The sequence below is a fragment of the Globicephala melas genome, chromosome 13 (genome assembly GCF_963455315.2).
Source record: "Globicephala melas chromosome 13, mGloMel1.2, whole genome shotgun sequence".
Taxonomy (NCBI): Eukaryota; Metazoa; Chordata; class Mammalia; order Artiodactyla; family Delphinidae; genus Globicephala; species Globicephala melas.
The window spans coordinates 57618653-57633300 of NC_083326.1; the positions used below are offsets into that span (position 1 = coordinate 57618653).

Here is a 14648-nt window from a genome sequence, read left to right on the forward strand (position 1 = left end):
GGTTCAAGAATGGGACTTTTGTGCCTGGCAGATTTCATGTCCAAAGTTATCATGGATATCTCTGTGCAAGTAATACAGTTGCATCCTTACAAAACGTACTACAACCCAGTGCTCCTCAAACTTTCACATGCATGTGAATCATCTGGGAAGCCTGTTAAAATGCACATCTGGATTCCGTGGGTCTGGGGAGGGCCTAAGAGCACGAGTTTCCAACAAGCCCCCAGCTGATGCCGCTGCTGAAGGTCTGTGGACCACACAAGGCGCTGCAAGTCCACGGTCACGGGGCAGGGGAGACGGCGAGGCAGTAACCCAATCCTATCTACCTCTGTTCCACTGCATGTGAGATGATGAACTGAATCAGGTCTAATCTTCCGTGGCAGCTCTTCACCCCAACTCCATCCCTCTTTACCCACTCAATGCACAGGAAATTTACGTAATTCAAAACAAGGCAAGTCTCTTCTCATAAATGTTCTACTGCAAAACTGAAATGGTAACAAGAAACAGGGTTGGCTATGTGAGCACAACAGCTACTGAAGCATTTCTATAATCACTATATCATTCAAATATAAAAAGAAATATACAATATGCTGTCAGTGGATTAGAATGTTTGGTTCACACTTCTTTATTTGCTACTGAAATTCCACCTAGATAGAAAAAACATATTCCTCACAAAAATAACATTACCTTTCGCTTCAGAGTTAAATTACTCAAGCTCCTGATGTCCATATGTTTTTAAAGATGGAGTAAGGTTATAGATATGTAGACATACACATGCAAGATCATGATTTTGTATTACAGAATAAATTTACATTTCTCTTACGATATACTGACCTCATTTTTAGGACATTTTTTTTTGCAAACAAAAAATGATTTAATATCATATAATAGGGCAGAAAAAAATGCTGAATTGGGGGTCAGGTAACCTCAGGCCAAATCCCAACCCCACCTAGTTACCCAAAGAGCTAGGTAACTGGGAACAAATGACACGCATTCTCTGGATGTGATTTCTTTTGTCTGTAAAATAAAGGGATTGGACTAAATGTTCTCCGAAGCTCCTGCTAGCTGTAACATTCTCTGAGTCTGTCGGGGTTAATTAATTATTTCCTAAAGGTAGTAAATCCACGCTGCTATTAATGAATAGAGTTAATCTTTTTAAAGAAGGAAAAATGAGCACTTTTCCTTATCCTTTCCAACAGAACACTTCAGGAAATCAGGATGAATTGAGAAAAACAAAACCATTACTATGCCTTCTCAGGTTTCAAACTTTAGTTCTGAAAACTGAAAATAAAGCTCTAAGAAAAAAAAAAGAACACTGCTCTGAAAAAGGGGAGATAATAGTTTAAGGAACATAAAATAAGTCTTTGCTGTGGTACATTTCCATTAGCCAACTCAAATCCATCGTTCTGGAAGAGAGGATTATGAGCTGGGAAAATAACCAAAAAGGCTTGACATTCTGTTCCTTCCTGATGGCCCTGGATGCGTCATATAATTTTACTACACGTTACAGGGATGTTTTCTAATTAATCAGTGCCTACTGTTCCAGGTCTGAGAATTCCAATCAAGGAAGCAAAGCAAAAGGGTTTTAACCCACTGATCTGTGTTTGGCAACTTCAGGTCGTCACCGTGGAACCATCAGATGACACCCCTTCCTTTCGCGCACTGTCAGGTCCTTGAGCACAGGACGTTCAAGCATCCTGCTGCTCCTCTTCCACAAGAATGAAGGGTGATACCTACTGGTTTCCAGAACTATAGAAAACACTAAAATCCTATACAGTATCTCCAGTAATAAACTACTATTTGAATTTCCCCTGCTGTGTCAAGTCTACTTTCCAAAATTCTCTTTTGCTCTGATCCCATGTGGGACGCAAACTGAAGATAACTGAAATTAACCTTTCAGATAAAAATACAGGACAGGATGGTTTCCCCTTGCTCTACTGGAATTGTGATGCAGACACAGAGGCAAATGCCCTCATCTTGTTCAAATACCCCCGAATGGAATCTCTCTTTCGTAATTGTATTCATCACGATTTTTATTTTCTGTATTTTGTGACTGACATTTGGGGGCCTTGTGGACCGCGGAGGGACTGTCCCTCTCAGTGTGAGCCAATTCCTGAAGACAGCAAACAACTAGCCTGGGGTCATGCCTGAGTCCACAGCCCACTCCCCTTTCCTTACCAGCTCCTGCAGTCTGGGACACTATCCATTTGCCCTAAACCAACCCTGGGCCAGGAACTGGATGATCAGAGACAGCCCGGTAGCCAGAGACCACCAAAATTATCCAAACTAGCCAATCCTGAACCTGCTTAGCCTGCTCACCTTGCCTCCCCCATTCATTTCCAAGAAAACCACAATAAAGGCTCCTGCCCCTGTTTTCCCCTCGCCCCTGCTGCTCCCCAATCGACTCTGGTGCTTCCCCACAGGGCCCTGTCTGGTGTGATGTGCCCCCTCCTCTTTCTTGGGAAATGTGACTCACAAACTATCCTTTTCAATGGCAATCGTCTCGATCCGTTTACCTGGCTAAACGTGAACAAAAACAAAAACTCAGGTATATTTTCAAACAGTATTTGTTAAGACTTATACCCCAAAAAAGGGAAAAACATCTAAAACACTTTTATTAACATCTCCTTTCTGCAGTTCCTCCACATATAAATGGATTCTACTCGCTGATACAAGCTGCTATCAGTTGTGCGTGGGGTAACAAAAGGATTTAAAAAGTCAGATACTACTGAAAAAATAAGACAATGAAATAATCCTACCCTAAACATTTTTTCGATGTCTACTTAAGGATATTATTAAAAAAAGACTGCCCTGCACTCCGCCCCAGCTGCAGCCAACCAGGGCTCCCTCCTGTCAGTATGTCAAGCCCAGTGGCCCCAACATCAAGACCGTCTGAACTTGGCCACCCACATGCACCCCACTCACCTTACTATCTCACTGTGTACCAAAACTTAGACTTTTTGAAATTAAAAGCCCTTAAAAATCTTCTAATCCAAGACTTTTGTTCTAGAGACAAAGAAACTGAGCGTCAGCCTGGCGAAGGGCTTGTCCTTGGTCACAGAGCTACTTACCACCACAGCCAAAGACCGAGATGCAAATACCCTGACTCGCATCCCAGCACTCACCCTACCAAGCTGCTCAGTCAGAAAAGTCATTACAGCCACTGTAATCCCGCCAGATGTCACACAGGTCGTCGTATCTGCTTCCAGCCCCCTACCCAGGCTCCTGCTGCTTCCTTGGTCAGACAGTCCCTGCTATGACCCTTCAACTTCCTTCTCTCTCAAGGTTAGCTGCCTACAGGACACCCAGATTTTAAGCAAATAATCTATATTCCCTCATTTTGCATTCTACCAGGTTGCATTTAAGAGCCATGTGTTATAACAGCATTACATGTGCATTAGATATTTTTATTTTTAAATAAACTAAATAAAGCATTAAAGATGGACATCTTAGATATTCTTCATCCTTCAAGGTCCCACGCTGCCCCCAGTGATCCTACCTTTCTCTGAAGGCTACATGGACCTTAGATCTTAGTCACGCTGCATTACTCGGCCTAAGTCAGTTCTCTTTTATTCAGCAATACTCTAAGATGCTTAAGAATAAATAATGCCTCATATTTCTATTTCTCAAAGTTCATAACTCATGAATTAGGTACAGGTTCACAGATTTTTAAGAGCTGCAGAGGGAGAGGAAGAATGGGCACTAACATTTATTCAGCTTCAGGTATTTTATATACACAACTAGACAACATGTACTTTATTCTTGTATAGTCAAACAAAATCTCCTTTTTTCATTTGAGAAACTTGCATTTTTATGAAGGGAATTTGAAACTGTACAGCCTACATATGGTTTGGGGTTTTATCCCCAGGACACCCACGTACACACCAAACATCCATGAAACCACTCTGAAAACAATGCTTCGCTTCCCCAGTTACCATGTGGCCACACTTTGCCAGCAGTCCTAGGGGTGGGGGGTGGCCAAGGCTACCAAGGCACCCACGTGACACTCATCTCTGTGTGGGGTGTTGTGAAAAGCATGATGTGAGAAGGAGTCCAAGGGGCAGTGGAAGCCCTCTCTTCAAGTCTGCGGCAGCACCACCTGCCAGACCAGCAGGCAAGTCATCCACACGGCAGAACTGAGCACACGGGACGTAAGACGTGAGATGAAGCCTAAGGAGCGGAGGCACCGTCACGGGTGGTGTCAGCGTGTAACCTGGGACGCCCTCTTTGCAGGACAACGTGAAAGGCGAATCAAAAGTTTATAGGCACGAACTTTTTAGGACAAGATTCTACTGGTGAGATTTTGCCTGTGAGTCAATTGCAAAAGTATACCAAGATATATGAATAAGAACACTGGATGTAACTTGGTGTGTAAAGACAAAAAATAAAAATCACCTAAATGTTTACAGCAGGGCACTGTTTCAATAAGTTATGGTACATTCACAGAGTGGAATACTATGCGCCACTGAAAACAATGAGAAGATTTGTATCTCCAAGATATACATGCTTAAGTGCAAAAATGCAAAGTACAGAACCATAGCCAGAGTGTAAGCCCATCTGGGCTAAGTATATGTATGTATTATGTATATACGTGTACATGCATAAAGGATTTGGGTTTCTTAGCTTTCCTTTTCGTTTTTTTGTTTTGTTTGTTGATCCCTATATAGATACACAAGAAAGCGTAAACAGTGGTCACACCTTTATGAAAAGACTAGGGTAGTTTAGCAGGTGTGGGGAGAATTTACTCAGTAAAGAATTTACTTCTTATTTCAATACCTGTCTGTCCTATGTGGTCTTTTTTAACCATGTGTCTGCATACTGAAAAATATAAATAAATATTTTGAAATTCTACATGGAAGTATTAGTCTAGGAAGACATTCATTGACAGATATTAATATCAGCATCTAAAAATTATCACATCTCCTGACATTACTGTCTCAAAAGCAGATGTTTAGAAAGCACCCAACTGTCATTAGTTTGATGTTTTATGTTCTTAACCTGCCAATGCTATTTTGCTTGGCTGGCTGGAAATGTCACTTTAAAACAAGAAGGGTAACATAGAAAGTAAAGGATGGTATTGATATTTCAAGCAAAATTCAAACATGATTTCAGTGACTGAACCCCTTTCCCTCCACGGTGAATGCAGCCACAGATGTGACCCTGCTTTGTGAATTAAACCATTCAACTTAACGAATGAAAATGGACACTGGCCATGAGCCCCAAATGGACATGGCAACGTGGAATTCACCCCAAATGCACATCTTTCCCCTGATCTTCTGTGAATATCCTTTAAAATAATTTTATGTTCTAAACACCTCAGACCTCAGATGAGTAATGTGGCCCTCGGAAATAATCATTTTCTTACTATTGATCAAAGAAGTCCATTTGCATGGAGATGTTATTAAACACCAGGAACATCATTCAACAGATATTTTCGGAAATCCAGCTACGCAAGGCGCCAAGCTCAAGCAGCACCTGAGTAGTAAGTGCTGAGCAGCCCTGGGGTTCACAAAACTGAAAACCCCAGTGCGGGATGGAAATAATGGTAAAAGCACCAGCATTAAATTGGAAGCCAAGTTGGGCTTTAGGAGAAAACTGGGATTTGTGCCACTACAGTTGAGATAGCAGGTTGAATATTCATGTTGAAGGGCAAGGTAACAAGAACTAAGACGGGGCAGTAACAATTTTAGCAGCTTAAAGGGAATGATACTGAGAAAAAGTAGAAAATATATTTAGATTGGAGAAGTGGTCTCAAATTTTACACTAAAATATTTTAAAAATATGCAGCAGACTGTATTGATTAGCTCTAGCACTATTAGCAGGTAAGATGTGTCCAACTTTTTCCCTGGGACAATGCTTCTCAAATATGGCCGTGTATCAGAACTGCCTGGAGGGCTTGGTAGAATACAGACCACGGAACCCCACCCCCAGAGCATCTGGTCAGCAGGTCTACAGTGGGACCAAAGAAGCCGCATTTCTAACAAACTCCCAGGCAATGCTGGCACTGCTGGTCCAGACACCACAGCAGGAGAACCACTGTCCAAGAGTAACTTTAAACACATCAAGTACCCTATTCTCCTCAGAAGACGTGACACAGCAAACCTAAAATGCTGAGAACAGCATCCTCACATAACTCAAGACAGGTGCAGGCCTTCCCAAGTCTGATCCAAGCAACCTCGTAGACAGCTAGTTCTCTGGGATACACTTAGACCACTCGGCGCTCACGGTACTGGTCCCGTCTGGACCTCAAGGGGAACAGGACCTCAGCCCCCACGTTAACCACTCCCCTTCCCAGTGGCGCTGAGGCTGAGGAAACAGCTCTCTAGCTTGATGCGGGCCTATATGTAACCTCAGACCAGATCATTGCTGGACACTTCTCATTTAATGCCTGGAGGTCATGGAGTCACACCAACATGGCATCAAACCAAAGAATGTAGGTATGACACTGTGTCACTTCACCACTGCATAATGTGTAAATGCACAACTACAACCCACATGAAGACACCAAAACCCACACCCAAATAAATGACGAGAGCCCCTGGCCCCTGAGAACGCTCTAATGGCCTACCATCCCCAAAACCATCACCACGGAGGAGGTCTCCTGGTCACTTCTGCCCACCCTGACATTTGTAGGAGTACAAGAAGTTGTCATAAGGAAACAGCACAGGGAACTAGAGGCATGATGCAATGTATGCCCTCTAGTTGTCAAGATGTTACTGTGACATATTTTTCAGACGTAATTAACATTTAAACAGTAGAATCTGAGAAAAGCAGGTTACACTCCATGGTGAGGTGGGCCTCATCCAATCAGCTGAAGGCCCTACAAGAAAAAAGACTGACCTTCCCCTGAAGAACAGGGAATCTGCCTCCAGATGGCCTTTGGACTCAAGACTGTAACATCAACTCTTTTCTGGGTCTCCAGACTGCCACTAGTCAGTCCCCATCACTGCATGAGTCAATTCCTTAAAAGCAGGCTTCCCTGGTAGCACAGTGGTTGAGAGTCCGCCTGCCAGTGCAGGGGACACGGTTCGAGCGATGGTCCTCGGGGATCCCACATGCCGCAGAGCAACTAAGCCTGTGAGCCACAACTACTGAGCCCACGCGCCACATCTACTGAAGCCCGTGCGCTCTAGAGCCCGTGCTCTGCAACAAGTGAAGCCACCGCAATGAGAAGCCCACGCACCGCAACAAGGAGTGGCCCCCGGTCGCCGCAGCTAGAGAAAGCCTGCGCGCAGTAACAAAGACCCAACGTGACCAAAAATAATAAATAAATCAAAATAAATAAATTTATCTTAAAAAATTCCTTAAAATACGTCTCTCTCTACAAATATACATATAATTCATCATTATCAAGTAGGGACAGAGATTGTGACAGGGCTGTCAACTACTCTTATTGGTTCTGATCCTCTGGAGAGCCCTGACAAACACAACCCCTACAGTTAGTCCACAAACTCTGTCCCTTACTTGATAATCATCAATTACCTCCATCTTTTTAAAAGAAAAGGCCTCCTTTCACCTTTAATATGAAGATTATCATTTTTTTCGGCTGCACGGCGTGACTTATGGGATCTTAGTTCCCCGGCCAGGGATTGAACCCGGGCCCTCGGCAGTGAAAGCACCAAGTCCTAACCACTGGACCGCCAGGGAATTCCCAAGATTACCTTCTAAAATGTACCCCAGTCAATGACACATATATTCTATACCACTCTACATAAAACTCAACCAGAAGCAACCGGTTTCGAGTGACTGAAAAAAACACCTCTGCTGTCACTGTAGCAGAGGTACAATTACACTGCGAATTCCCACAATGAGCACAAACTACAGGAAGGGTCCAGGAACTGACAACTTACCAAGCATCCATCCTGATTCAAATGCTCCTTGGAATCCATACTGAGCTTCCTCTTCCTGTTGGGCTGTTTCATTGCCAGCTTAGCACTCCTTAGCAGTGTTTTTCTGCAAAAGAGTGCCACAGAAAGAGTGATGGGGTTTTTTCTCCTTTAGAATGACAAAAACAAACAAACAAAAATAACCATGCTTTCAATTATACCTCTTATAATTGGTTGCCATAAATACCCTGATAAATGAGCTGACACAAGAATTTCACTGTTGATTTTATAGCCCCTAGTACACTACTAAATTAATGGGGAAAAGAGATAAGTTTTCCACCTCATCTAGAAGACATGTCACAAAAAATAGGTATTATTCCTTTGGTCCTCCCTCTCACGAAATTTTGGTTTTGCTTAGCTGAACTAACCAGTTAGGACTCGCTGCAATTTTCCTATACAGCTTCTGTACTCACATGGTCTGAGTCTCCGCAAGTGTCAAGGCAGAGGTGTTCCAGGTATGAGGTCCTAGTCACACAAGGCATAGCAGGGCAATCTGCAACAGAGAAGAAAACTTTTCACCAATCCAATTTATCATGACCATCCTTTGGTACATTAGTAAGTAGTAGGCGTTCTTTAATAAGTTGCTTGGAATTAGTTTTTTTGATAGAGCGATTAAACACACTGTCTCGAGAACCAACCACTAGTATTATGTAAGTCCCACTGGAGCTACAATTCAGAAGGTCATTCCCTTTGAATAATTTTAACTACAATTTACCTGTAAGTTTTTAAAAGTTCAAAGGACTCAAATCACCTGTACTCCCCAGTGTTTTAGAATCATATATCCAACTTCTTACGTGATGTGTCCCCCTGAACAGTGACCCTAAAAACTGCAAACTGAGCACATTCACTACTGAGCGTGTCACTGCCCCTCTCACGGCTGCCCAGTTCCACTCGCTCTCCATATTTGCACTCCTGATGCAAGTGGCCACGTCCACCCCTTACAGTTGCTCAGACTGTGCACTGCACAAGAGCACCGAGCCAAGGGGCCAGTGGAAGCTGAAACCCACCCTGGGCTCTGCACACACGCCATTCCTCCTGCCACAGGCTTTCCATCCGCCAGGAAGAAAATGTACCTTTTCTAATTCAAACAAAGAGACCCCCTTTGAGCTAATGGCAGCCCTGACATTGCCAGAGATGGAGGAGCTGTTGCCATCGCTTCATCCTTTCCATCCCAGCCCACACTCTCACCAGGTTTGGTGGGTGTTTAATCTACTCAGCGTGTCTGGAATCCATCTTCCCCCTCCACTCCTAACTCTGACCCCCTCCGGTCTCGTGCCCCGCGACGTCCGCTGGAGCATGATGTGCCCGTGGCTTCGCAGCCCCACACTTTTGCTGGTCCCTCAACCTCAGAACCGCCCCTCCTTTGTCCACCTCTCTAACTCTTACTCATGCTGCACGACTCCACTGAAAAGACTTCCCATCCCTGAGAAAAGCCTTCCTCGCTCACCTCCTGCCTCCGACGGACCAGGTGCATCTCTCCTCACATGCGGCATACCTGTCCTTGCCTCTGCCACAGTTTTCAACACTTAACATGTCATGTTTTTCATTTTCAGATGTGTCTCCCCTTTTGAGGCTGTAAGCATCCTGATGACCAGGTCTGTGGATGCCTGCTCTCTACTTTCCACTCTCCACGGTGCCACCTCCCAGCAGACTCTCAACATGCCCTGAACTGCATACGCACATCTCTGAATCACAGAGAAGCCTTGAGTCCAGTGGATGTTAGTTCTCGACCCATACGATACCCCTGTTAGAATGCTGTATGACTGGAGCGAGCATGTTCTCAAACTCTGTAACTCCCTTCTCTTTCTCCTCCGTATACCAAAAAAAAAAAAAAAAAACAAACCCACAAACAAACAAAAAACACTTCCGCATATCCGTTTGCTTTTATTCAGATAATACTCATGTCCTTAAGACAGGCATTTTCCTGCTAAATTCAATAACACTGCATTCATTTTGTAGGATGTAAATACAATTTATCATGCCTAGCTCCGGGTAATACTCCCAACGTCTATGCAAATGAACAGTTTAGACTTGATGCCTGTAGCAAAGTATTCCTGCACAAGACAAGTACGGCCAAGGCTGGCTTGCGCATGACTAACAATACCCCATGGCTTGTCAAACTGAAATCGTCTGGCTACTGAGGATTTTCTCCTCACGGTCAAAGTGATCCATCTTGCTAATACCTGGTAATTGTCTCAGTAACTCTGATTGGTTTAAAAAAGCAAGAAAGCCTGAGTTTATATTATCATGTATTGGGGGGGAAATGGAAAATGTTTATGCTGAGGAGAAGTTTCAAAATACAATTTAGTAATAATTAAATTCCCTTTACACTTAGAAATAATAAAGCAAAATATAAAAGGTACCTAACAGCCCATATAAGATTTTGCTGCCAGGCAAAAAAAAAAGGAATCAAATACAAATTCCATCAAATACAATACAAAGGAGATGAATGATATGTAGATAGATGAGAGATAATGGATGGATCGACAGACAGACAGACAGACAGACAGGTGGGAGTTGCCGACACACAGACAGACAGGGAGGGAGGGAGGTCTGAGGTGGTCCCTTCACTGTCAGTTCACAGGATGTATTCTAAGCAACCGAACAGAACGCCTGACATAAACTGAACCTGAGTCCTTGGCACAGTATCAAAATAGACGGATTACTCTGATTTCCCATGATACGTGGCCTACCCCCGGGGGGCCCCAAATGTCACGTCAGCCGCATGCCTCCTTGCTGAGATTTGAAGAAATAAAAAAACTTTAGAGCCAAGGAAGAATAATGTCAGACTCTAAAACACAGTAAGGAAGCGTACCGTCTGGAAGAAGCGAAGGTGAACAGAGACAGCGGCTGGGCAGAGCAGTGCCCCAGTGCACTCTGGCACTGCGACAGCACCCAAGCACTGGCTGCAACAGACAAGGTTATTTTAAGTGGTTTTAATTAAGGAAACTTCTAAATAGTATTTTATATTTAAACAAAAAGACAGATGAGTATAGAGAACTGATTTGTATTTCTATGAAGAATGTGGAAATAGTGCACGGATTTTTCAAATTAATCCTCTTACTCATTTCGATTTCCCTCATGGTTCATAGAATTTTCTGTCTGCACATGGCCAAACACCTGTCTTACTGACCTCCTAATTAAGCAGACAAATTAGATTTTTATTTAGAAGGCACACGGTTTTAATACTTCAAATTAAAGGAGTCTACAAACAACAAAAATAATGCACAGTCCGCCTATGTCCAGTTGCTATTTGGTAATTGATCACCTACTATCATCAGGACAGTCACAGGTACTTTGCAGAATCTAAGGAAGATCCTTCAGACATTGTAGAGGGGAAGAGAAGCACAGTAGCCATGTGCCCTGGATAACCCAGCATAGTTCTGACTCATGCCTCCCATTCTGGCAGAACTATTAACAGCACTGCCTTTCACTCCCCAAAACGTTCCCAATTAAACAGGAAATCGTATGGTCACTGTATGGATAAGAAACACACATAAATTAACAAGAAATATAATGCATGCCTTTAAAGAATTACGAACGGGCAATTCACGTGGTGCTCCCAGAGGGAGAGAAGGTCCAACACAGATCAGAAAACATACTATGGGGTAACATTTCAGCTGCTTCCAGGACGCTGCATAGAATTTAAAGTGAATTTAGCACCAAAATATCCCATACAAATATCCAATGACTGCACTGATTTCCCACCATTCCAAAGATGTAACCAGGCTAAAATGTGTTTACCCAGTTGATACTCAATGCCAATAACGCATAGTAGTGGGTGTTTGAATAAATTAAGTAATTACAACTGAATGCACTGCGACAGCTTGTGCATGAATTGCTGCTCCCCTTTGACTGTATTGACAGTAACAGCTAACGTGACCTGAGCACCCACATACACCAGGCACGGCCGGAGCTCCTCTACAGGTAGACTTTCAGTTCATTCTTATTCATTAATTCTTATGACTGCAACATTTTTAAAAACCATCATCACCTCCATTTCACAGATGAGGAAACACTGCCCACGGCTGCACGACAAACAAGTACCCAGTACAATCCTAGAGCCACTCATTTCATCACCAGACTACGCTGCACGTTTACAACTGTTGTGTAAACTTAGTGCTCTGAGCCGTAACCACTCAGGTGCACCAGCCGAGCTCCTGCTGCTACGAGGATCTAAGTAAGAAATGGATATGAAAGTTCCTCACAGAGCTTGTGTCCACAGTTGACTTGTATTGTCTCTTTACTTACATCAGGGCAGCCACCTACTCCCATAATTTAAAAAAAAATTTACCTTTATTATCTATGTTGCAATCTTCATGGATTAACAGTAATGGTGTATTAATTGTGCACTCATTTGTCTTGCACAATGCCTTATGATCACAGCACGAGACGTCCCAAGATTCAGGGTCCAAAGGGTTATCACACAGGGTTACCCGAACGCAAAATATTATAAACAGATACTTTACTAGATGTATCTTCAAATTTGAATTCTTTCTGTCACCAGTGCAGCTATAACAAAATCAGATAATGAAAAACACATTCCCTTTCCTTGCATGTCTGTCTGTGTGTGTGTGTCTCTCTCCCACCCACACACACACACAATTACAGCAGCAGTACCAAAGATAAAGGTCCCAGAGAACATTAGCACAGTAATAAGTCTGGTAAGTCTATTTTAAGGTCTACCTGTCTGAATTCTTCCTAGAACAATATCTAACAATTTACACTCCATTCAAAAGTACCTGGCGGCTAATATACACACACACTTTACCTGTTTATAAGACAGTATCTGTTAAGAAGTTTCTTCCATACTGAGGTCTCCATACTTGAACCAGGCTAAGTTTCTAAAAATTCCCTCTTGAGAACTTCCTGCCAAGATGGAATTGTACATCCTTGCTTTGAGATATCTCTTGGCTCCAAACAAAGAACAAAGCCATTAAAATACACACCAGTTAACCTTCTCTGTAAACCAGCAGCAAATGAGAAACTAAGTGGCCAGCAAGGCTAAGGCCTAAGTCTCCTGGGCTCAGGGCTCCAGAGCAAGAGAGAACAGACAGGCCAGAAGTCCAGCCCCCTGAGGGAGAGGGAACCGACAGGGTCAACAGGTGAAGGTGCTGGAACCAGGCTTGTCCTTGAAGCCAAGAGGCAACAGGAGGCTCTGCCGGTCTCGCGCGGGAGCAAACAGAGCTTCTGACACAAATGTTCTGGGTCTCAGATGCAGGAAGAGCAAACGCTAGTCCCGACCAGGAAGTGGGCTCCAGGGAACCAGGCTAAGGCACACTCACAGCCAAAAAGTCAGGGGACAGGAGGCCCATATCAGTGAGAAAACAAAGTCCTCCCACCCACAGTGTGCCTGCAAATCAAAATTCAATGCACAAATACATAAAGAAATCAAATGCTAAGAAGGACAGTCAATAAAATCAGCCACTGGGGAGAAGAATTCAGTCCTGATGAAATTTATATAATAGAAAATACTGGTGAATATTTTTAAATAAATAAGCTTAAGATGCTCAAAAAGATATACAAAGGAAAAACTTTAAAAATGAACAAGAAGGGCTTCCCTGGTGGCTCAGTGGTTAAGAATCTGCCTGCCAGTGCAGGAGACATGGGTTCGATCCCTGGTCCGGGAAGATCCCACATGCCGTGGAGCAACTAAGCCCGTGCGCGACAACTACTGAGCCTGCGCTCTAGAGGCCGCAAGCCACAACTACTGAGCCCGCGAGCCACAGCTACTGAAGCCCATGTACCTAGAGCCCGTGCTCCGCAACAAGAGAAGCCACCGCAATGAGAAGCCCGCACAACGCAATGAAGAGTAGCCCCCGCTCGCCGCAACCAGAGAAAAGCCTGTGTGCAGCAACGAAGACCCAACGTAGCCAAAAATAAATAAATAAATTTATTTTTAAAAATGAACAAGAAATTATGAGCAATAATACGGGTAAGTAAAAAAAGAGTTGTATATGAAAAAGCTAAAGAATCTTGGAAATGTGAAGTGTAGTCAATAAGATTAACAAGCCTGGCATGCTTTTAGCTCGACAGACCAGGAGAAAAGAAAAGAGCAGATTCAAATTACTAAAACCAGAATGAGAGAGGTTATATCAGTACTGATCTTACAGAAATCAAAATGATTATAAGGGAACACTATGAAAACTGCATGCCAACGAATTAGTAACTTCAGGTGAAATTCCTAAAAATACACAAATTACTGAAACTGACTCAAGAAGAAATAGAAAATCTGAAAAAGCCCAGGCTCAGATGACTTACACCAAATATTCAGAGAATTAATACCTATTCTTCACAGACTCTTCCAAAATAAAGAGAATAGGAAGGAATACTTCAGATTCATTCTATGAGACCACTATTATCTTGATTCCAAAACCAGACAAGGGTATCACAAGAAGTGAAAACTACAGACCAATATCCCTTATGAATATATATTCAAAAGCTTCAACAAAATACTAGCAAACTGAATCCAGCAACATATAAAAGTATTAACCAACATGACCAGGAATGCAAAGCCAGCTTAACATTAGAAAATTAATTAGTGTAGTATAACCATAGTAAGAGAATGGAGGACAAAACCACACAGTAACATCATTAACCCAGAAAAGGCTTTTGACAAAAGCAATACCCTTTAATGATTGAAAAAATAACATTCAAAAAAACAGGAACAGAAGGCACTTCCTAAACCTGATAAAGAGCATTTATGAAACACCTGTAATTAACATCATACTTGTTGCTGAAAGACCAAAAGCTTCCCTGCTAAGA

At 42.9% G+C, this 14648-nt stretch overlaps 1 protein-coding gene across 1 annotated transcript in view; it reads right to left on the reverse strand.

Annotated features, from left to right (window-relative positions):
- The window catches only part of L3MBTL4 (L3MBTL histone methyl-lysine binding protein 4), a 304117-nt gene extending 295783 nt beyond the window's left edge, over nucleotides 1–8334 (reverse strand). Inside the window, exons 1-2 of the mRNA XM_030836653.2 lie at nucleotides 8297–8334; nucleotides 7848–7950 (exon numbers count right to left, since the gene is read on the reverse strand). Coding sequence (XP_030692513.2) covers nucleotides 7848–7919 — 72 coding nt within the window. The 5' untranslated portion in view covers nucleotides 7920–7950; nucleotides 8297–8334. The remainder of the gene's footprint in view (nucleotides 1–7847; nucleotides 7951–8296) is intronic.
- Between the last annotated feature and the right edge of the window lie 6314 nt (nucleotides 8335–14648).